The 23,454-nt window shown below is 42.2% G+C and overlaps 1 protein-coding gene across 3 annotated transcripts in view; it reads right to left on the bottom strand.

Moving 5' to 3' along the window:
* The window catches only part of flt4 (fms related receptor tyrosine kinase 4), a 50,893-nt gene that overhangs the window by 14,116 nt on the left and 13,323 nt on the right, over positions 1 to 23,454 (bottom strand). The window contains exons 1-16 of one of the 3 annotated variants that reach the window (XM_039616680.1): positions 22,506 to 22,527; positions 18,347 to 18,443; positions 16,691 to 16,965; positions 14,616 to 14,737; positions 14,338 to 14,509; positions 11,605 to 11,744; positions 11,355 to 11,526; positions 9,525 to 9,642; positions 9,203 to 9,387; positions 8,779 to 8,944; positions 6,023 to 6,158; positions 5,380 to 5,488; positions 3,408 to 3,767; positions 2,687 to 2,833; positions 1,107 to 1,238; positions 497 to 603 (exon numbers count right to left, since the gene is read on the bottom strand). In XM_039616680.1, coding sequence (XP_039472614.1) covers positions 497 to 603; positions 1,107 to 1,238; positions 2,687 to 2,833; positions 3,408 to 3,767; positions 5,380 to 5,488; positions 6,023 to 6,158; positions 8,779 to 8,944; positions 9,203 to 9,387; positions 9,525 to 9,642; positions 11,355 to 11,526; positions 11,605 to 11,744; positions 14,338 to 14,509; positions 14,616 to 14,737; positions 16,691 to 16,965; positions 18,347 to 18,423 — 2,418 coding nt within the window. In that variant the 5' untranslated portion in view covers positions 18,424 to 18,443; positions 22,506 to 22,527. Of the gene's footprint in view, positions 1 to 496; positions 604 to 1,106; positions 1,239 to 2,686; positions 2,834 to 3,407; positions 3,768 to 5,379; positions 5,489 to 6,022; positions 6,159 to 8,778; positions 8,945 to 9,202; positions 9,388 to 9,524; positions 9,643 to 11,354; positions 11,527 to 11,604; positions 11,745 to 14,337; positions 14,510 to 14,615; positions 14,738 to 16,690; positions 16,966 to 18,346; positions 18,444 to 22,505; positions 22,528 to 23,454 lie in introns of those variants that run through there. The other 2 variants (XM_031745231.2, XM_039616686.1) reach the window with 2 other exon arrangements.

Below are 23,454 nucleotides of genomic sequence, written 5' to 3'. Positions count from 1 at the left end.
GGTTTGAAAGGTTGCATCTGGAACAATGTGCTCTGAACAGACAAGACTAAACTGGAGATGTCTGACCGTAATACACATCATTAGAAAGGTATTTGAGAAAAATGTGGCATAGAGGAGCAAAGCTAGAGACAGGCGAAAGGTGGAGAGACAAAAACACTGAGACGCTGAAAGACGGAGAGGAAAAAAAGAAAAGCCATCTCTAATTAAAAGAGAGACTCACCCTACCAAGTGTGCAAATAAAGAGCAAATGGATTCTCATTATGACCACATTTGTTGCTGTTGCTAATAGCAGCAAACGATTCGCTGGATGCGCTCCTAGAAAATATCACTAACTGCCTCTGGATGTAAATGACAGATTTATCTCTAACAAACAGATTGTGCTCAAAGATAGACAAAACAGGAGTCAGAGGTCAAAGTGCCTCCGTCACAGTCTGCCGGCTCCTCTCAAAACACACAGACACAAACTCAGACATAGCGATAAGTGGCGCCCTCTGACCCGCTTCACATTGCAGAAGATGAGGATGAGCAAGGCCCAGAAGAAAACGGCGATGACTCCAGTCCCGATGAGAATTACAATCTCCACGTTGGCCCGGTCACTTGACCCTTATCGGAAAGAAAGAAAGAAAGTCAGTTTTAGATGCAAAGGGTTTAAAAACACACACACACACACACACACACACTGCTGAAAACTACTCAGTCCTGTCACATGGACTGCTCTTTTCCTAACTATAGGGGGCACTGTATTACAAAGTATTTGCCCCACAGCTTTCTAGTAAACTCCTTAAATAAAATCGTTAGAGTTAAATAAATGTGCTGGGCTGACTTTCAGCCATTGGCCATAAAACCACTTCCAGCAAACTCATTCACCAGCTGAATGAGAAAACACAGTGTTTCACTGGCTGATGACTATGATTTGAGAGCCGCACATAACAAAAGCACAAAAACTAGAGTCACGGTGAGAGTGTGAGAGGTGAAGATGTGAGCTCAAGGACAACTGCGATTTCAGGCCTGAGTGCACTCGAAAAAGCACACTGAGAGAGCCGGGAGAGCGTATGGTGAATAGATTCAGGTGTCTCTGCGATTGTGTGTGCGTGCGGCTGTCTCACCGATGACGCTGACGGCGGCTGAGGAGTTGACACAACCGCGCTGGTTGCAGGCGGTGCAGGTGTAAAGACCGGCGTCCTCCTCTCTGACCCGCTGGATACTCAGCGTGCGGTTTGAATCCTGCAGCTGGATCCCTGCGAAGGAGGCACCGGGGGATGGGGTGGAGTTGGGGGGGACTTGTTAGTGACACGCACTCAAACCCATATTCGAAGCCTGTGCTGTGTGCTGTGACTTTGGTGCCACTTCTTCACCCTTTCGCATTGCGAATTCAGCACCATTTTCAACAGCGCCTTTTTGAATTCTTGTCACACCTCTGGACCTCCATTTGTAGCATTCATTTATTATTCCATCATCCCACCGTGCACCCCAAACAGCCCCCTCTGAGTGATCCCAGGGCATCAGCTGTCATTCAGACTTGCATTGACCCACCCTAGAGGCTCATCACCTTCAGATATTAAGAAGAGACTAAAAAGTTAATGAGCTGTGTCGGCCTGAGAGGGTTTTATGTGTGTGGGTGTGTGTGGATGTGTGAGGAGCTCTAGAGCAAAAACATCATGACAGGAACTCCTGATACAAGTTCTATTTGACCCACTTGTTCCACAGTATAAGTGTGTGGGATTGATGTGCGCTTGTAGAGGAAAGCAATGGTATCCTAGAACCAGACCTTTCCTTTCTATTTGGTTTCTGGATTGATAGCTAGGACAAAAACATTCTGAAGTGGTCCAATGTTTAGCAAAAACACTGCAATCTAATCCCAAAGACCATTTATCCATGACAGTGTAATGCTTGATCTGCGTTTGACTAATCTCCTAAGTCTGAACTCTCGCAGGAGGTGAATTTTTCCAGGAAGACAACGGTGTAATCTTGAGAGATGGCAATGTCACAGACTCAACAAGGGGGCCGTGATAAAGTTGCAGCCGGTTGTGCCAAAAATGACTGAATACCACTGAAAAACACTTTGCTGTGCACACACAACGACCTGCAGAGCATCGTGTTTGCACTGACGGTGCTGACCGGGAGGACAGTGTAGAAGAAATCCTACACCGAGGCACAATTACCATGAGGAAAAATATTGTTCCAAGAGTGCTGGAGAGAATGTGTGACGGCAACGTTATTAGCTAAAGGCGTGTTGTTGACCAGGCACGAGTACTTGCAAAAACATGGGAGGGTAATGTCAAAAGCAATCGCACACACTGAGAAAAAACAATCCGAGGCTGTCACTCACAAAAAGAGCTACTTATGTTTCCACTTGGAAAACTGCACTACAGTATTATAGCTATAGATTTCAGCTATTTTTGCACCTATCAATCATTCAGAGGCAAAAAAGACAGAAAATAAAGCACAACATGAAACATACAAGAAGTTTACCTGAATAGCTGGACTGACATTTGATCACACTGAAAGTCGATGTATCTGTGTAAACATTAACAAAGCCTACTGGGATGTAAAGTGGATAATACGAGTCCCATCAAATAAAGCCTCAGAGGGGCAGGCTTTCTGACTTCTTGTCGGCGTGCGTGTGTGAATGCGAAAGCCCCGTCCTACAAACATGTGTATGAGCTGTTGTGATTTATTCATGCACCTGACATTTGGTGGAGAGGCTGGTTGTCTTTGAACCAGAAGAATCGGGGCAGAGGTCTGCCCTCCACGTCGCACTCCATCGTCAGAGACTCGGTCACATTCACTGTTTGGTTGGTGAGGCTGCGCTTATAGCGTGGTGCCTCCAGGGCTGCCATGGGAGAGAGAAGGGAGAGCAAAAGCCAGAGACAGATCAGCAATGGAGAAGGAGAAATCAAAACTATGTCACTATATCGACACTATATCAACTCAAAGAGGGCAAATGTACAAGATGCACTCTTGTGGGTTTGAAAATAAGGGCAAAAGGAAGAAGATCCCATTAAAGCGTACATATGTCCTCCAGGCACTGACGCAAGCTTACACAGCAAACAGCACGAGCGAGGCAGGAATTTGTTTGTGCTTTTCAGCCCTGCTGCATCTCAACTCTGTTTTCATGTCCCTACATATTGATGCTGTGCAGGCATCAAGTATTTTCTCCATTATGTGTGGATGTGGGTATCAGGCTGCGTGGGATCTTTTGAGTGTGGGTATTTTTAAGCCTCTAGCATCTCAGTGCCAGTTCCGCTGCGACCCATGTGTGTTGCCACTGCCAAGGGTTGAGTTTTTCTCTATAATTAGTGGTGCAGCCTAGTGCGCTGGAGTTAGAGTGACTCTACTTTCTGCATTCAGAGATGTATGTGTTTGTATCTCTGTGTCTGGAGCTTTAATTCCCTCTTATTGCTCACCTTTGACAGAGATGTATCTTAACAGGCACTGTTTCTCCCCACTGCGTCTGCTCTGAGCCTCACATACGTAATGCCCTTCATCCTGCAGCTGTATGGAGTTAATGGTGAAGTCCAAGACCCAGCTGTTGGAGGGCTCCTGGAAGGAGAGCTCACCACGGAGAGCCTCAGCATAGAGGTGCACGCTCTTGCAGTCCAGCTCCTGGGGCTTACCCTCCTCGTCCTGCAGGGCCCGAGGGTCAAGACGGTACCAGTGGAGCTGCTCATAGGTGTAATTATCAGCACTGCAAAGGAGAGACACTTTCTCCTGCTCCAGGGGATACTCAGACTGCTGGACATCTACATTGAAGCCCTCAGGGATGGCTTTAAAGATGAGAGAAGAACAGGCAGGCTGGTATGTTACCCTTACACAGAAAGGCTTTGAATTACACATCAATAAATACTCCTCAAAAAATTCCATTTATATAAAATATAAACCAACAAATACACATAGGACGGCCTTGTTATGAGGATCCCAGCAAAAATGAAAGAGAACTTTTGTTTGTGCTTGCTCACAGGATTAAGAAATTCTGCAGCAACATTAGGCCTTGTTACTCTCACAGGGCCTAATGGCAGGCCAACCTCAGTGTGAGTTATTTTCACAAGGACTATTTCTTTGGCATGAAAGCGTAAAGAGGCAACAGGGTGTTGGGCACAGACTTCTAATAGTTCTAACAGAACAACCCCACAAGTTGCTTTGAGTGTTTTGATTTGGGCTGCTATCACAAAGGAGCTCTACTTTTTTTTTTTTTTTTATTGCGCCCTGATGTCCTGTTCTGGCCACCGGTGCACGGATGCCAGCGATTTCAGCCCGAACATAGCCTGCTGTGTCAAACCAAACCAACTTCCACACGGAAGATCATCACTTTTAAAGTGAGCAGCGTCCAAGCCCAAAGAAGGCCCATTAAGTCATGTGCGCAGTCAGAAACCCATCCCCCTGGCTTTTTTGTGGGGAGTGCACCCTGTACTCATCCTCCAGAGTTGGGCCAGAATTGGACAGAGAGTTCAACTGTGGCATATGCCATCGTGGAGCGTTTTTGTCCCCACAAACAAAACTGCAGCTCACCATCCGCCCCCATTTGCTCCCCTGCGTCTCGGTTCTCTTGTTCTCAAAGGGGAATTCGAGTTGAAGTGTTGTCATTTTGACTCGCTGGATGTGATCCAGCACACGCTGCAAACGGGCACCTGCAAGTGGTCAGACCGTGACTTCCAGAGCGCGATCCAAACTTAGCTGGAGTGCTGGAAGTGGCGCAGCAACCTTGATGTGCCAAATTGAAATCAGACATGGTTTTTGTTTTTTATTGGATTACTGAAACACTTGTGCACAGATCATATACTGCAGCGCGCATTCTGTGTAGGCTTATCATACATTGAGTAGCTTTATTATTCCTGCAGAGGATCAGAGCTGACTGAGTCCTGTGACAGAACAGAATGACCCGTTGGCTCTTGTGCCCGGGAAATCTCCCTATGATGTCACAATGACGCCATAAAGTTTTGCAGAATCAAACACTGGATGAATATATCTTAAAAGCTCAAGTTTTTACAGCTTATAGAAACTAAAAATGCTCCAATCATATACTAAAGATAAGAAAAGACATAATTTTAGTATGTAATACTTCAAGGTCAAAGGTCAGGGTCACAAAAATAAGGAAAAAAGCTTTAGTTTCCATTCAATCCTCTCCAAACTTTGAAGCAACACAGTCATCATTCTTTGTTTAAGCTCTTTAAAACCGTATTTTTTTCAATAAAACATAATACGACTTCACAATGACACAAAACGAATAATATAGCACACTAGATTATGACTTTACCAGTGCTAACATGAGCAAAGAATATCAAAGTTTTAGTATAGCCCTTGGCCTTTGGGGGGAGTTGCGCTCTGTGAGTGCTCCTGTTTTGCATTGTGTTTGAGAGATATCTAACCACACATACTTACTGGTTACATAGAAGTAGATAAGCCGCTCATCTTTGCCCACTTTGTTTTTAGCAGAACACTTGTACATGACGGACACGCTGGCATTGCGAATCAGAAGTCTGCTCACTCTCTGCGAGGCGAGGAAAGGAGGACGAGACTTTAATTCATGTCGTGGAGACGCACATTTTAAAAGAAAGTGCAATCTGCTGTCGTGTAAAAATCAGGTTTTCTGCTGACAGACCAACGACACACAAACTCGCTCAGGTGTGAGTGAAAAAAACAGGGCGTTTGCATCCGTGAGTGTGTGTATGTATAATTTCCTCTTACGGCTGTGGTTTATAAATGTGCAGGCGTGGGTACGCGTACATGTGTGCCTGGATGTGTTTATAACTAGAACTTACAGGAAGTCTGCAGAGGAAGACTGTTCTAAATATTTCTACTGTGGAAATGGCTCTTGATTGACAAATTTTGTTATGGAGCTCAGAATTTGGGACACTTACATAAAAACATCACAGGTCACGGATAGGTCCACTTACACAAAGGCCTTCTCATGGGTTAGGCCCTAATTTTATTCTGTAATCCTTTTTTTTCCAGAGATCAATTTATAAGCAAAGCATGTCTGTCCACAGAAAACCAGTAACAATCGCAATGAGGCGTGACGAACCTTCTCTCGTCCATCCACAACTTCGAGAGACGACTCGATCGGCTCAATTTCATTCATCGCATTCTCCGAGTTAATGTCCTGCCAGTTCTGACAATCTGCGATCCTGTCACTCTGACTCTTCCGGTCTCGTCGGGCCCTGGAGAGAAGCAGAGACACATTCATGACATCTCGCCTCATTGACATGAGCAGCACAGAGTGGGCAGTGGGTGAGAATTAAGGAGCACGTTGAACGATATCCTGAAGTTTTATGAGAAGTCTTTTCCCACAGACTGGATAGCATTTCACATCAGCTTGAAGCCCCGAGCCAATGCAATTATGTCCTAAGTGTCCTAGCAGCTAATGGACAAAGTACGCTATCAATTATAACTATCCGCAGTGCGAACATCACAGGAAAACTAATGAAACACGAAAGGCTATTTTTATTTAGTATTTTCACCCATCTGCACTACTCTGCATTAGCAGAAGGCCACAGGGGTCAGTTTCATTTTACTCTCTACATAATTTACTGATGTGCATACGAAAAAATAATAACTTGTAAATACCAGTTTACAGTATTGTACTTTGCACATTGGATGCTTGCCCAGCCCTTGTACTTAACACATTTCAGCCAGTGGTGTTGGGGATTATAAACACAGAAACCAAGTACCATCAGATTTTCATTTTGAGCCATCTGAAGAGTGTCTGATTGACAGCAGCTTCATTTTTCAGCATGAAAGCATACCTGTGGAACACTATCAGCCCTCCCAGAGCATGGACCTCAACATTTTTTTTGACAGACAACAGAAGAAAAGGCAGCCAACATCCAAACAAGTGCTTTGAATGTCCTTCAAGATGCAATGCAAGAACTTTTCCTGAAGACTACTTAAAGAAATGTCAAGAAAGCTGCCTAACAGCGTTCAGCCTGTGTTGAAGAATATAGGTACAAACTCTGTTTTTGCCTTATGTACCATATGTTTAATGTTTCAATAAATAGGTTCCCTTTTTTCTAGCAGTATACAAACAGATGAGGTGCGACTGTAGATAGGCAGAAATATACTAATTTATAAAACACAAAATCATTTTACTGACAGTAAAGAGATCGCGCGCAGCATTTGGACCATAGGCAGAATAATTTGCAGTAAGCCTTTTCTCTTGCTCCTAAATTACTTATCAAACTCCTCTTATTGGCACGTCTATGGCTCAGTAATTAGGATATTACACCTCCTTTGTCTAATCCATACTGTTTAAGAAGTGATGCGCCCCCTTAAAACCACCTACTTGTGAGCCAAGGGATTATTTCCTTTTCCTAGTTCTACTCTCGATGCTAAGCTACGTTGATGAGGCTTCATATTTCACATAGACGTCTAGCAGCACTTTTAACAAGTCACTGAGCTCAGATATCGATGGCAGACCATTCCATTTAACTAAAAACAATCTTAAAACTGTGTGAGGACCTGCTTTTTGTGTTCACTTGTTTTCTGTTGCCACATGAATGAGAGAGCTCCACAACGTGCTTTTATGAGCAGATTTGTATATGCAACAAACACACATACACACACACACACATACAGAGATAACATCAGACAAGACATTACTCTCCTGAAAGTAATTTCTCAGGCTCTGAAGTAAAAGGCTAGCACCACCGAGATTACAAAAGCAAAAGCCTGATATTGCAAAATTACTTTCTTTCATCAAGCACATTTCATCAGGAACACACTGCGCTGCTACACTTAACAGGAGCCTGTGAGGAAGGACAGGTTTAGCTGGAAGTCCTTCGCTATATTTCGGACCGTCATAATGGACAAGGAATTTCAAAATATTCAAAGAAAATTGAAAAAAAAAAAAATAGAGGCAGAATTCACTGTCCATGAAATGGCATATTAGATCCACAGTGGCTAAAACAAAACACGAACTGAGCACTTTCAGCCGAAATTAAACCAAAGCTGCCACTGCTGTGAGTTTCAGACTGCCTCTTAGACCAGGATGGAAACCTTGCAGCTGCACTCACGTTGCATGCTGACACGGAAAGGTCAGAACAGCAATATCTTCCAAAATTAAGCCTGGGAGGAAGATGGTAGAGCCAGGTGGATATTAGAGAGATATTCAGTGGAAGCGCACAAAACACTGGGGCTAAAGAAATAGGAAACAAGTGAGTATGATTGCCCCGAGAACTCATTATAAAATGGGTTTTATTTGACGAGAGAAGCCTGGTAATGAGCGAGTGTGTCTTTCAGTGTTTACGTACGTGTTTTAAGTGTGTATTTGTATTGTGTAGCACTCTAGTTAGCTTCAATCACACCTGGGAGATTTATGTGCGTTTCATGTGTGTTGTGTCTGTATGTGTGTCTTTGCTTATGCACAAAATAGTGGTGCTGCGTGAGAGCTGGACCATAGCACAGGAGAGTGACAGGCACATTATTACTGTGTGGGGGAGGAAGCTGGCTGGACGTCGAGCAGACACTTTCCTTTAGTCTCCTCTTTCCTCCCTCCTTACTTCCTCTCTACCTTCCTCTATATATTAGCTCCTTTCACCCACAGCCACCCGCCCCGCCGCCACCTTCTCTCTCTTTTTATCATCTCCTCCCTCTCTTGTTCACTCAGAGCCAGTGGATAATTTCACACTGACCTCTTCTTGTTATTTGGTCTCACGTAACGCTTCATGCACCGCTCTTCCTGCCTTTCCTGTCTTGTCTGATCAAACCTTATCTTCACACACACACAGCTGCAAAACTACCAGTGCTGTATATGAATGAGTCTGGGGCTGAAGTTTTTCTTACACTCTGCTTTGGGTGCTGTTGAGGACACAGGGGCCCCAGGCCCTCCACTGCCAGCTGATGTTGGGAATGGGGACACCGTAGGCGGTGCACGTCAGCGTCTGGCTGCTGCCGCTGGGGTAAGGGCTGGATGGATCTGCCACCTCTTTTTCATGAATCTGAGGGGGAACTGGGGGAAGAAGAGAGCTAATAAATCAGTTCTTCCAGGAAGTCATAACTTCTTTATGCTAGATAGAGTTCTCTTTATAATTAATTCATGCAACTTTTTTACTTACTTGTAACATTTTCAAATTATATCTACAAAAATTCTGCTTTCCTTATTTGGGAAGGCAGTGAATCTCTATAACTTTACACTGCTGCTTTGTACTTGTTCCTAAAATATCTGGAGGGATTTTAACTGGAGGTTCACAGAGCAACACACACGTACTGTTGACGACAAGCGTTATGTTGAGCTTCCTCTCCAGCCCAGCATCGTTGTTTTTCAGGACCACCGTGTACAGCCCGGAGTCCTCCTGACAAACATCCTTAATCTCCAGAACATGTTTAGGGTGCATCCTCATCCTTTTCATCTTGAATTCTGGGCGCTGGTTTATCAGCTTTCCGTCTTTATACCTGGAGACACGCACAGATACACAAAATGTGCTCCTACTGAGATGTTCTGCTGTTTAATTGAGCTACAAATCTCAGATTTGCGAGGCCTAATTATGCTTTTGGACATTTCCAATTACATTTAATGAGACTCCTCTTACCATTGCGTTTCGGGTGCCGGTAAGGCAGAGACATTTACTTGTAATTTGTATGACTTCTGGCCAGCAGTTATCTCCACAACCGGTCCAATTCTGTAGTCGAGGTGGATAAATGGTCTTTCTGCAATCAGAGGCATTCAGTTGTTTACATAAAAGGCTTTAAAATCTTAAGGTCAAAGTACTAAACACTCGCCTTCTCTCAGCTTAAAACATGGCAATCAACAGCGTTATACGTGTCTCCACTGTAGTCAGCTTGGATTCAGTGAATAAATCCTCTGGTTCTGACTTTAAGTCACTTTTTAAGCTTTCAGCAGTAAATATTCGATTGATTTTTAGTAAAAGAAAAATAACACATTAATTATTTTGCCTCCTCTGAAAAAACCCTTTAATCCATAAACACTGCTCAATTCCAAACTCCAAGGTATTTTTCTAGATCTTGTCCAGGAGGTAAGGATGGTGCGCTGGGTTGCACGTGTCGTGGTTTTGGAGTTAGACACTGCTCAAGCAGATCTCTGGGCAGACTTGAGCAAGCCCTTAAAGCCCTTTTCCTTATGGAAAAAATCTGAACATGAAGCTTTTCAAAAACATCAAAGAGAGAGCATATGACACCTTTGGTGCACCTTTAGATGTCAGAGTTCGCCTTTCATGGTTTCTGTGTTTAGTTATGGTCCTTTTACTTTGGTCTGTTTCACGTCACACATAATATCACAAACCAAAATGTTTGAAAATAAACCTTTACAGTGATAAAGACCATGTGTCGCAGGAAAAATGAATGAATGTAATATGTTTCGTTTTGATTTTTAAAAAAGCGATCCAATCGATACCAAATATCAATTTAATCAATTACTTTATGAAATAAAATGTTGATATATTATTAAATAAATCCAACTGCTCTGGTAAATGCAAGTGCAAGACGGCTCATCTCATGCACAGAAATCCTGAGGCAGCGTTAGAGCCAAACTCGAGGGGACTCGATTCAACTGGCTGCCAGCTGCTTGTGTTCTGGTTATACTCCACAGACCTGGGAGGTTGCGGAGTGCAAATGTGATAGTTAAATGTGAATTTCTGTGAAATGTGTAAATGTTTCTGTCTGTGTAGACAGCAACAGATGATTTACCACAGTTAACCGCTGCATTATCAGAAGCAGATTGCATGTAATTGTCAGCTAAGTGGCAACATTTATGGCAGTTTTTTCTGTTGGTGTTGGCATGTTAGACAATCTCATTTTGCAGCAAAAATAATAGATGAAGCGAGATAACTTCAGCTTATTGGATAAAACAGATATTTTAACAGAAAGCAATGTATGTTATTGGAATACTTGGCATGTTGCAAAAAGTTAAAAATCACAATAAATCATAGTGTGAGTAAAGTATTATGATAATTGTAAATATCAACACTTCACCGAGTTCTTTTGATTCCACAGAGGCATCCGATGGAAGACATAACACTTATTAATAAAAAGCATAGCATTATTGAGACACTGCAAATTATTAAATCCCAACATAATATGGTATCGTGGGGTGATTCCTACCTCTTTTAAATATGTGACTTCATTAATAACTTAGAACTATAAACTACAACTGTCATGAAGGTAGCATCAAACACAATCTAATGGCAACTGATTGGTGTGACAGAGGAGGATGCTGAGGCCAGGGTGAGATGGAGGCAGATGATCGGTTAAGTTTGTCATTACAGGGATTATTGTGGAGACTGACCATAACTGCATATAGAGGCGGATTATTTGCTATGTTTGTCAGCATAACTGTAGCTTTTGATGGTTAATGCAAACTTTAATTAGACTGATGTACGGACAAAAAAAAAACAAAGTCTTACCATGAACTACGACCTGAGTTTGTTGGGTATAAGTCCCGTCCATGCCGGTAACATTGCAGCTGTATCGGCCGGTGTCTGTGACATTGACACTGTGGATGGTCAGGGCGCTAGAAGCCATTGTGGCTTGAGACAGAGATTCACGCAGGGTGGTAATTTGCACCAAGTCGTTCGTCTGGTGAGGAGAAACAAACTGTGATTGTAAATTCAGGTTTGCTTCTTACTAACACAACATGCGATGCGCTGCTAATACCTGTTTGCTTGGGTAAGACCACTGGATGTCCACCCCTGCGTTGAACTCCACCATCGCTGTGCAGTTCAGGGTGAGGGCCTCCCCCACTAACAGCTGTACTGGCTCCTCAGGAAACAGCTTGACATCATAAACCTGACTTCCTGTCCGGGAAAATAAAAGGGCGAGATAGCACCAGACAGAGGGGGGGAGACAGTGAGAGAGGTCAGAGCGACATTGTCAGCAGTTTTTCCTGAGGAAATGACTTTCCTTTGGACCTGAGAAGCCATCCCAGGCTACTCTAAAATTTTATATATACATACATACACACACAATTTTATATATATCTGTATGTGTGTGTGTGTGTTTGTTTATATATGTGAATAAAACTGAAGTGAAGCATCAATCCCGTTTTGCACACTGGACAGTGTATCTGATGTTTAGGTCATTCTCTCTGCATGGAAATGACTTTGCATGTAAAAAAAAAAAAGGCAGACTGTGATTACTGATTGTTTATACAGTCCATTAGTGTGAAGAGTGTTACTGATTGTTTATACAGTCCATTAGTGTGAAGAGTGAAGACTCTGAGTTTCTCCTCTGACTGATGTGGCTATTACATTTGGCTGGGAGCGGTGAATATGAGTTTCCATTTGCCCTCTGAAGACAGAGGTGAATGAGCTCATACAACAGAGCGTAGAGCATCTGGATCAACCTGAGTTCACGCGCTATGAGAGGGAAACTCAACATAAAGTCTCTCGCCTTTTCAGCTTAGTTTTTCAAAATTTGATTATACCTTCCTTTTCCATCTGCTTCTCTTTTCTTCTTTTCTTTTAGTGCTTGTGACATAATGACTCCATCCTTACATAAAAATGGAGTTGTTTTAGAGGAAATGACATAATTAAATAAAAGCCTCGAAATTGTCAGCATTAGGGCTTAATTGGCTCGCCGACTGCCATGGAAAATTATGGGGACAGGGCAGTCAGTCTAGCACCACCTTTGATTTTCTAGCTAATTTCTCTTTCAACAAGAGCAGAGTCTCAAATCTAATTCAAATATTTGTCCTGGGTCGGGAGTGTTTTTGTAACTCCATTCACCCATCCATCCAATTTTCTGCTGCTTTATCCGGGTTTGGGTCGCAGGGGCAGCAGTCTAATCAGAGATGCCCAGACCTCCTTTGCCCCAAGTCACCTTTTCCAGCTCTTCTGGGGAGGGGGAACGGATGCCAAGGTGTTCCCAAGACGGCATAGAAATAATCTTTCAGTTTGAGTCACAGCAGCGATAGCGTTAGCTCCTCATTTCTACTCCTTGCATCTTATTCTTTATTTAGCGTACCAACATACTGATGCACCAGTAGCATCAATGCAGACACGTCTCCAATCTGTTTGTCAGTCTCCTGCTCCACTCTTCCCTACTTGTAAACAAGACCCTGAGATAACAGCACTTCTCCTGAGGCAGAAAATCATTCCCAGCACCGAATGTGCAATCCACCCTTTTCCAACTGAGAGCCGTGGCCTTGGACTTGGAGGTGCTAATTGTTATCCCTACTGCTGAAAAACTGCCCCAGTGCAAGTTTGCGATCATCCGTCAGTGAAGTCGAAAAAGCACAGACATGAAAACCTGAAACCACTGAACCTGAAACCTTTTGCCTCTTGGCTGCACCTAGAAATTCAGCAACAAACAGATATGGTAACAAAGGGCAGCACTGCCACAGTCCAGTACCCACCGGGAATAAGTCTGTCCTGCCAGCAATGTGAACCAACCATGTCAATTGTACAGGGACTGAAAAGCTCTTGAAGAACCCTACAGGACATCCCAAGGGATGTGGTTGAATGCTTTCTCCAAGTCTATAAAAATTGACAGGTTGGGCAAGCTCCCAAATATTTCTACTGGAAAAGCAAGAAAAGAGCTTGGCCATTGCTCCATAACCAGGAAGAAAACTGTGTTATCTTTCCTAAATCCTAGCACTCCCCTGGGATAAACGTTCCCAGCGAGGATAAAGCAGTGTGATCCCTCCCGAAGTTGGACCACCACCCTAGTTTGCTAATCCAAAGGTACTAACTTGCACTCAGTGTTGCAGAACTGTGTCATACAGGATAGTTGCACAATACCGCCCAGCCAATACTAGCTATTTGCCGATACATTATATCAGCAAATAATTTACATTTATTTTACAACAATGAAAATTAAAAAAGGAAGAAAAAACACTGGAGAAACCCCCCTCAACTATGTTACAAGTGTTGCATAGTTTGTCCACCACAGCATACTCTGTGACTTCCCTGTTGGGAATGCAGGTGTTTAGAGTGCCATTAACACAACAACCAGTTGATCTAAACAAGTAATCCACAACTTCGTGTGACAAAAAAACAAGATTGTTTTTAACCTGCATTGTTATATTATCTTAGCAAGGACACATTTTCTTGTTTTGTGTAAAAAAGATATTGGCTGATATATCAGATTTTTAAGTCAACAACACATATCGGTGTCAGTCTTAGAAGTCAGGATCGAATCCAGACCTATGAGAAACTCAGAGCGGATCTCATACACCTCAAGGGCTCTGCCTTAGTCTTTTAATGAGCTTAGTGTTCTCAGTTACAGTAATGACCCAGTCTTCTCCATGTTCTAAAGCTCTGTGGTGTGTCATTTAACTTTTGAAGTTAAAAGTTCAGCTAAGAGTTCAGCTGTGGCATTTTTGCAGGACTTTGTGATAAATACCTAAGGATACTTTTGAAACTTTTGGAGGAAACATACTGTTTTTACCTGTAGTGTGGAAAACGTAGCTGTCCGAACTGTACGGTTTGCCTCCCAGCGTAGCAGCACAAAAAAGCATCATGAGAGGCTCCTTGTCTATGATGTTTTTGGGAATGGACCAGCCTCGCTTGTTGTCCCATCTCAGCCTCCCCTTCTCCAGCGGCCAGGAATTGTACAACATCTAAATGCACAAAAATGATTGCTGCTGTTAAAATCATCAATTTAAGAACCAGCTGAAAGCTTTAACTGGAGGAACAGAGTGTGAGAAATTTGTTTTGGGCGCAAACCGTTTGAAGGGTGACATTCAGATCAGGCACTGTGACCAGGCATGGCACTATTACATCCGTGGAGTGGCTCTTGATGAAAATGGTCTGCATGCTGCCACTGTTGAGGAAGGGCTGCTCTGGGTCTGGATGCAGACAGAGAGAGACAGGGAGCTGTTAGAGGTTAACCCTGATAGCAGCTGGGGTAATGGCAGCTATTACTGAGTTAACTTCATGTACGGACAGCCAGATCTCCCCCATCCTGATAATGACCCCCAAGGACACACCTCATGTGTAGTTTATCATGATTACCAACAGCTTAGTCTGTCCCCGCCTAGCAAATAGCGGTAAGGACCTCTATTACACATCAACTGAGAGACAGACAGCCGAGGGGTTTAATCCTCCTCTAAACAGTGTTACAATTTCACCGCAGGCTCTCTGGTGATGGAAAATATCTCTCCACTGTGTTTCATTCTTAACACCTCGATACTTCCCTTTTTTGTTGCCGCAGCTACCGATCCTCAGGACTTTGGGAGACATCGCAGCAATTGTCTTGGCAATTTACACTGCAGCTCTTATCACCATAAAAGCTAATATTCCCTCAGCAAGAGATTATGCTATTATAAAAACGTTTATCTCTCCCGCTTTGCTGTCAATACCAGCGATGTTTGAGCAGCAGCCAAAGATGTTATATGACATGCAAGCTTTTCTTCTTACGTCTTGTTTTGCACGATAAGCCTTCAGCTATTTCCATACTTTCTTTTTCCTGCACGGCTCAAACCTATCACTTCAAGCTGCTGCGAGGGCAAACAAAGAGTCATATCAAGAGGCTTATATTTCTGCCCTGCAGTGGACTGAATACACACACACCCAAGCAACAGAAATAATACACAGCGCCTCGCACTTTAACTTCTTCTCAATAAATCACCCGCAGGTATCGGACTGCAGTTGGTTTCGGAGGAAAAGATCTGCCACTTGAGGCGAAGAGAGGTTGCAGAGCAGACTGAGCAGGTGTTTGTGTGCTTTGCATTAGTCTAAGCATGTAAAAATACAGTATATTCATGTATTCAGATCAGCGTCTGCACTCATATGCGCGTTTAGAGCATAGCGTAGAGCCCTGAAGGGGTAAAAGGCTGACATCTGCCCGTCTAATTGAATCCACATGTGTCTCCTTTATCCTTCAACACACTGGGTCTAATTTATGGCTGCAATTCCATCTGCTTATGATCAGCCCCCCGGATAGATCTGTGGAAACTGTTTTGGCACCTTGTCAGAGGGGATAAACAGGCGTTTCACATGAGTGGACTGGTCAGCAGGATTCCCCGCCATGACAATCATCTGTCTCTCCATGTGCCTCCTCTCCCTCAGCACACGGAGCGAGGAAAAGTAAAGAGACAACCCTTAGGGACAAGTCCTGAGTTCTAAAGTTCAAACTATGAGCTAGTCTGAAACTTGTATATGACAAAAAATATTGATAGTGAAACACATTTCATTGGTGTTCTTTGATATGTTATTCATTTTGATATTTCGAAAAACAAATAGCGCATTAATGCTTTAATTAGCTTCCCATTCCTGTCTTTATCAAAAGCTTTGCATCGCTAATATCCGAATCCTGCCAACTTCCAGGGTGTGACCGAGGCAAACTCAACAACTTCCACTTCTAATAACAGAGTGTCTGCTTTGATATCAAAGTAATATTCAAAACAGGAGATCTGCTTCAACGGGATGGCTACCAAAGAAAACAGAAATAAGGACTAAAGGTTCCACACAGCCAAGCCAAAGAGCTGCAGACCAGATCAAGCAAGGGGATGAAATTTGCTCTTTTACAAAAACAAGTTCAGGAGTAAAATGAACCCACAAACATCTAGACTCAACGGAAAAGGACATATAAACAGATGTTTTGTCAAAACTAATTTCACATATGTTATTTGTTGTTGTGCACCACAATTACCTTTCAACAAAATGAGAAAAAGATTAAAACACTCCTTTATACCGGTAATTATTTTATGCTGAGCCTGTGAGGTAATCCAGTCATTTAAATGTTTTAATTTAATTTTCAAGTGTCAGAATTAGCGCATTTGCAGGATTGTGTGACTCACCCATGACAAAGACATAAATGCTGATGGCAGTGGTGCCGTCAATGATGGCCTTGGCATCCTTATATGAGCAGCGGTAGTACCCCGTGTCTTTGGCCTGTGCCCCATTCAGGATAAGCGTCTTGCAGTAGGGCAACTCTGATTTCCCCGGACACTCGCTGATTAAGGCCACCCTTTGCCCGGGGGCTGAGGTGGTCTGCAGCTGGGAGTGACGCTGGGTTAGGTCTCGTCCAACCAGAGTCTGATCAGGCCAGGCCCAGGCCAGAGTATTAGATCCCCTGAAGAGATGTGAAAAGTCAAAGGACACGGAACCGATTTAATCTTAGTACTTAAAGTGAAAAGTTATATTATTGGAATTAACACTCAGATTCTCACATTACTTGTGGTGTACCACAAGGTACACTCCTAGGTCCTATAGTTTTTTCTTTTTTTACATGATTCCACTTTACCAAAGTATCCAATGTCATAAAGTCTCTCTTCAACCAAGGAGACAATATGGAGATATGCATTAGCTGACATCTAACTGTTCTTAGATTGTTTATTAGTGATGTTAATTGTTCGATTGCATAAAACTTTCTTTCTGCTTATCAGTAAAAATACTCTGTGCTAAATAAAGATATTGTTGTTACATGTTAAGTAAAAAAACGACAGTGTTTGTGTGACTGTGAGTGTGCATTTTGCACTTGTAGTGCTATAAATTTTCCAGAGCATCTGCACATCCTTGTTTGCTTTGAGCTTTGTCACATAAATTCAGTTATGTTAACCCAGAGGCATTACAGTTGCAACCATAATGGCCGCCTGAAAACCGATAGCTATGCTTTCATCACCTTGCTCAACTAAACAGCAATGTCAGAAATTTGCACACGGTGCCAAAATGTGATGACTGGAAATGACACAAACATGATAGATGATAATTTAAGTATTTAGTGGGTTATTTTACAGCCGCAGTGAATAATTCTAGAAATTGCTCAAATTAAACAGATTTTCCCTTATGGGAGATTCTTGGTGGTGTGATCACTGGAGTTTTTTTTTTTAAGATGAAAACATTTATCTGATAAATACTCTGGAAAAGACCAAAAATAATATCAGCTTTAGCAAAGACAGCATTTTTTCTTCTTTCTTTTTGTTCACCACAAAAACAAAATGGTTAAAGAAGGGACTGCTTAGGGCAGCAGACAGCACAGCTGAGATTTTATAGGGATATAGGATCACTATCAGGAGTGGATTCATATATGACATGGGCTCAGTTTAAATCGGGGCTGGCTTTGCTTTAGAACAAAAAAAAAAAATCTCTGTTTCTTATAAGACACGGCCCATTGTTTGTATGGTTTAGAAAAAGCAGAGTAAAACAAGTGCAGACTTTTCTTATTTAAACTGACACAGTTTGCATCACAAATGTAAGACGTATAAAATGCTATGAAAACTATTAGCAATGCATGAGTGTCCAGATCCTTTGTTCATGAAAGATGCAATAAAACTGTTAACTTTATCTGAAAAATGAACTGTAGCAGAGTCAAAATGTATTTCTCTCATTTGTTGATTCCAAGTTACACATTTTTTTTAATCTATCAATGATGATTTTTTGTAATTTCCTGAAAAAACACAGTCATGCACAAGTGCATGTAGTCAGTCCAAAACGAGAAGAGCAGACGCACATACCTGCATGTAAGAGTGAGTGTTGTGTGGGCTGCAATCACTAGTTCGTCTTTGGGGCTGTCGAGGACGGGTGGAGTCATAGAATAGCCTATCACCAGACCTGCAGGAATGAACAAGCCAACTGCATTAGAATCATGTTACACAGGTCAGTCAAGACCTAGTGTTTTTCACAGAGCTGCTGGTAAGCTGTCAAATCTCTGAAACAGATCGGGAATCTGAAATCTGACACAGTGGTTATTACATTTACAAGCTGTAAGGCAATCTGCGGCTAAAGGAACCGGTCCCTGATGCTGAAAAACACCCAGACAGAGAAATCATGGCTCGCTCATGAGGCAATGCTGGTTTGATCTCTTTACCTCCGGCTCTGAAACAGCCACACAAACCATTTGCCCTTGATTTATTACAAATGCATTCACTTCACTCATCGGTGCTTGGTTAATATAGCTGGCCTAGAATGTCATTACCATAGTAGAGTCCCCTCAGGGTGCTATTAGCGCTTAGTCAGACTCTGCACCTACAGTCGATCATATATAAAAGTGCCACCATGACTTACGCCCCACCTGGATATCATTAGAGATGAAAACACACACTGTGCTATAGCAGGGACTGAGTGGCTGTGCGGTAGTGGAGAGGCTTTCTGAGCATTTACAAAACAAATCATGACCATTTTCCCACATCAGACTGAATAAATAAATACATAGTGTGCTTCAAGGCACTTTGTTACAAAGCAATGCACAAACATCAAAACAAACTGAGAAAATATGCATGGATAAGCATCATAAACAATAGACTACAATATATAAACCCCTACACTCCATGTGTAAAATGTAAATAAAAACAAAGCAATGATTTTCAATTCTCAAAAATTTCCTCTGCACAAGAGACGAAGCTGAAAATCACCATTGAAAGCTAAGATCTTTAGACCCTCAGTTGCCACTGCCTTGAAAACAAACATGACTCTGTCTTGGAAATAACTGCATAGCCTGAGGAACACTTCCAGAAACCACTATCTGTGAAAACAGTTGACAGTGCCATCCATAAAAGCAGGTAAAAGCTCCATCATCCAAAGAAAAGCCATATGCAAACACAATCCTGAAACACCTTCTAAGGGGTTAAGCTCATTTAAAATGGACTGAGGACATTATTGCCAATGTATCTTACACATCTGGAAAGGGACCATCAATTCTGAAAGGCAACACACATTTTAGAGCAACATGTGCTCCCATTCATCGTGTCTTTTTTAGGAAAGACCTTGCATGAAACAATACTTGACTGCATATTGCAGCTATTACAACAACTTGGCTTTGTAGTAGAAGAGTCCAGGTTCTGAACTGATCTGCCTGAAGGCCAGATCTTTCACCAACTGAAGATATTTTGTCCCATTATGAAACCAAAGATACAACACTGAAGACCCGGGACTGTTGAACAGCGAGAATCTTATATTATCCCCTATTGGATTTGTAAGTTTCCTCACTTCCAAAGAAATGAACTACCTCCAATTTTTATGGTAGTTTCATTTTAATGAAGAGAGACAGAATATCATCCAACAATCCAGAAAAACACCTTACTTAAAAGTTAGAAAGTGATTTGCAAGGCATTGAGTGAAATTGGTATTTGATCTTTAAGCAAAACATGAAGTGGTACTTAGTGAAGAAACTTCTGTTGGCAAGCACAGTGGTAATATGCTTCTTGTGGTCACCAGGTGTGAACACACCTCAGGAGGGATTTTGGGCCACTTCTCTCACCCAAGACTTGAGTAGGGAGACCTGCAAAATTTCAGTCAATTACGGCATATTATGTTACCAATAGTGTCCTTGGCCACTATGGTCCCAACTGCCCTCAGATCATTAATTAGTTCCTCCCTTATAGTTTTGGACTGACCACCACCTTTCTCATGATCATCTTCACGCCATGAGGCACTGTCACCTTCTCACCAAGCTTATTGCTGATGGTCTTGTAGCTCATTCCAGCCTTGTGCAGGTCTACAGTTTGTCCCTGACGTCTTTTGACAGCTCTTTGTTCTCGTCCTTGTTGGTGGAGAGGTTGGAATGGAAGAAATGGATTCTGTGGACAGTCGTGCTTTATACACATGATGAGTTGCGATCAGGAGTATTTGTAATTGATTGATTCATTGACTGGTTTTAATCTGTGTGTCACATGGGCACACAGCCAATCTGTGGGAGCCAGCGTTTTGGCTGGGTTGTAGGTGGTGAAGTGTATATTTCACTCAATAACAGGCAAATCAATTTACAATTTTCATGTATGTATTTTTTTTCTGAATTTTTTAGTTGATATTCTGTCTTTTTCCATTAAAATGAAAAAGTCATAAAAATTAGAGACTGGTCATTTTTTTGTAGATGTGAACAAAGCTACAAATTCAGCAGGCAGGACAAATGCACAAATAGAGTTATACAAGCAGCTGAAAAGCTTTACAAATACCTTTCATATATTGGATGAATATGCTTTCTTTTATAAGCACACAAATCTATCTGGGGTCAAAACATTTGCACAACGGAGCTGCATATGCACATTTTATATGACTGACTCACACATCTTCTAGGTCTAGGTACAGCAGCTGAAGTGCCAACAATGGTTTCACAACAGCCAGTCATGACCTGCTGCCAATCAAAACTCAGAGATCTGTACAGCTGAGAAATCTTAAACACCAGCCTCGTTCCTCCTACATGTCCCGCCGCCCAGGGAGCATCACAGAGCCAATTTATTCATATGTAAATTTTTGTGTTTACAATGTAAGCCCAGCTTCCTTTCAAAACTGCAAAGATTTGAAAACGTCAAATGATAATTTCTTAAAGGAACGATGTGCGATTTTGAAAAATATGCTGATTTGCTTTCTTGCTGTGACTTAGATAAGAAAATCGACGCCAGTCTCACATCTACATACAGCTGCAACCAACAGGTGGTTAGCTGAGCTTATCACAAAGGCGAAAACTGTGGCAGCCTAGCGAGCTGCAAATACATAAAATACAACAAAGCTCAGAAACAAAGCGGACTAACGGAAGAAATCTGCAATAACAGCTGAAACATCTGAGGCCTGACTAACAGGCAGAAGTATGCAGTAACTTCCTGAGTCACAAAGCACGGTAAAAATAGGCAAAAATTACAATAAAACAATGCCCCAGATGTGTCCAGGTTTTTATTATAGCCTGTGTTATTTGCAGTGTTTCTATTTTGGGTTTATTTTCTTATATTTGCAGTGAGTTGCTTTTTACGTGTAGGTGGTGGATTACTCAGAGCCAAGCTAGCTGTTTCCCACCGGTTCCAGTCTTTATGCTAACTTTAGATAAACGGCTAGCTCAGCTGGCAGCAGTTATCAGTAGTTTTGCCAAGAAAGCAAAGAAACATCTCCCCTATAAATTTGAAAGTTGTATTATGTTATTATTCCACTAGAAAAAGAGAGAAAAAGCTAAAATAATGACCTTTAACTTATCCTGATTTATTGCTGCAGGACATAACAACTGTTAACAGTAAAACTGTCACCGATATCTTCTCACAGATGTTAAAACTGACATTAGTGAATTATTCAGAGTTAATATTGGCATTCTCAACAAAAACAAACATGCTGAAGGCTGCAGTGGGAGTCGGTGGCAGTCCATAAATCATTCCCATTTTGGTGCCCAGCAGGATCTTCCTTCCTTCCTTTTTTCCGAGATCTTTACTCTGCCTCGGAGGAATAGCAGAGACTCCCCCAACGTATTGTCTCTGCTGTCATGTGAACGTGCCACCAGATTCAGTCCCATCAAAAACCTTGAGATGCTGCAAAGCCAAACAGCGGGCTGTGAAAATTGGATACACAGAGGCCAACATCAGGCCCCCCAAAGAGCTACAGACAAGGGGAAAGTGAGAAAGGAAATTCCTGTCAGGACAAGTCCAAATTTCTATTTTAAGATGCGTGGATTTCCTTCCCACAAGCACCAGGAGAAAAAGATTATCTCGAGGATTCTTTGCTCATTCTTTAAGGACGGCAGATAGCTCCAGCAAAGCTGGAATTAGCGAAAATTGCTAACTGTGCCTTTCAGCACTTTGTATCTCTTTTATCTTTCAAATACATAATTTTGAATAATTAGGCCATATTTTATTCATAAGGAACTCACAGTACCTTCTTATCCTAACAGAGCATTTTTCTCTCAGACGTCAGACTTACTTGTGATTCCTAGAGTTTATAAAAGTAGAATGAGAGTCAGAGCTTTCCCCTCACTCCCAACCGCGCCCCTAAACTAGCCTGTTTCTGCAGGAGTTTTCTTCCTGTTTGAAGGGAGGTTTTCCTTCCCACTGTCTCCAAGCTCTTACTCATAGGGGGTCATATGATTGTTGGGGTTTCTATCTAATATCGTTGGGTCTTTACCTTAGAATATAAACCACCTTAAGCTGACTGTTGTTGTGAATTGGTGCTAATCAGAGCGGCATGAAAAATGCTCATTTCTGATACCAAAAATTGTTACCACCACTTAGAAAATAATGCTTTATAGACATGCATTTTTCTGAACATCTCATGCCTCTGTGAGTAGTGACCGTTCCAAAACGTAAAGGTAGAGGTAGTGTGATGTCCAAAAAGGGATCAGTGTGGATGACCGGGTGCACAAAATGTCACACTTGGACAATGAAGACTACTGTTTACATCCCTGTAAGCACCACTAGTGTTTGTTTTTTTAATCTTCACTTAGGTGCATAAACTTTTTAAAGAGCTATTGTTAAAGAGGTTTTGCATCAAAAACAATAAAAGAAAGTACAAATGACAAATGACTTCACTAAGCAGACCCGCCACAGAAATAATATGAAAGAGGTGGCGGTGAACAGCACACACTCTGCCACCCACACATCTGACTTTATTCATTTCTGCCATTTGTTTTTTAATTATTCCCCACAAACTTGAACCATCTTCATTACAGCAATCTGTACAATACTGTTGGACTAAAACGATATTGATCTCTGACTCTAAGATACAGTTGACTGACAAAGGATATATAATATGTAAGAATCCTGCGCACAGGCTGACATATGGTGACAGCTGTTAGACGTGCAGACTGAGTGATGAACTGGGTCCTAAATCCCCTTTGTAGATGAGTCTCGGTGATGGATGCTTCCCTGAGAAA

Source organism: Oreochromis aureus, linkage group 2 (genome assembly GCF_013358895.1).
Source record: "Oreochromis aureus strain Israel breed Guangdong linkage group 2, ZZ_aureus, whole genome shotgun sequence".
Classification (NCBI taxonomy): Eukaryota; Metazoa; Chordata; class Actinopteri; order Cichliformes; family Cichlidae; genus Oreochromis; species Oreochromis aureus.
This window is presented reverse-complemented; position numbering and strand designations above follow the sequence as displayed.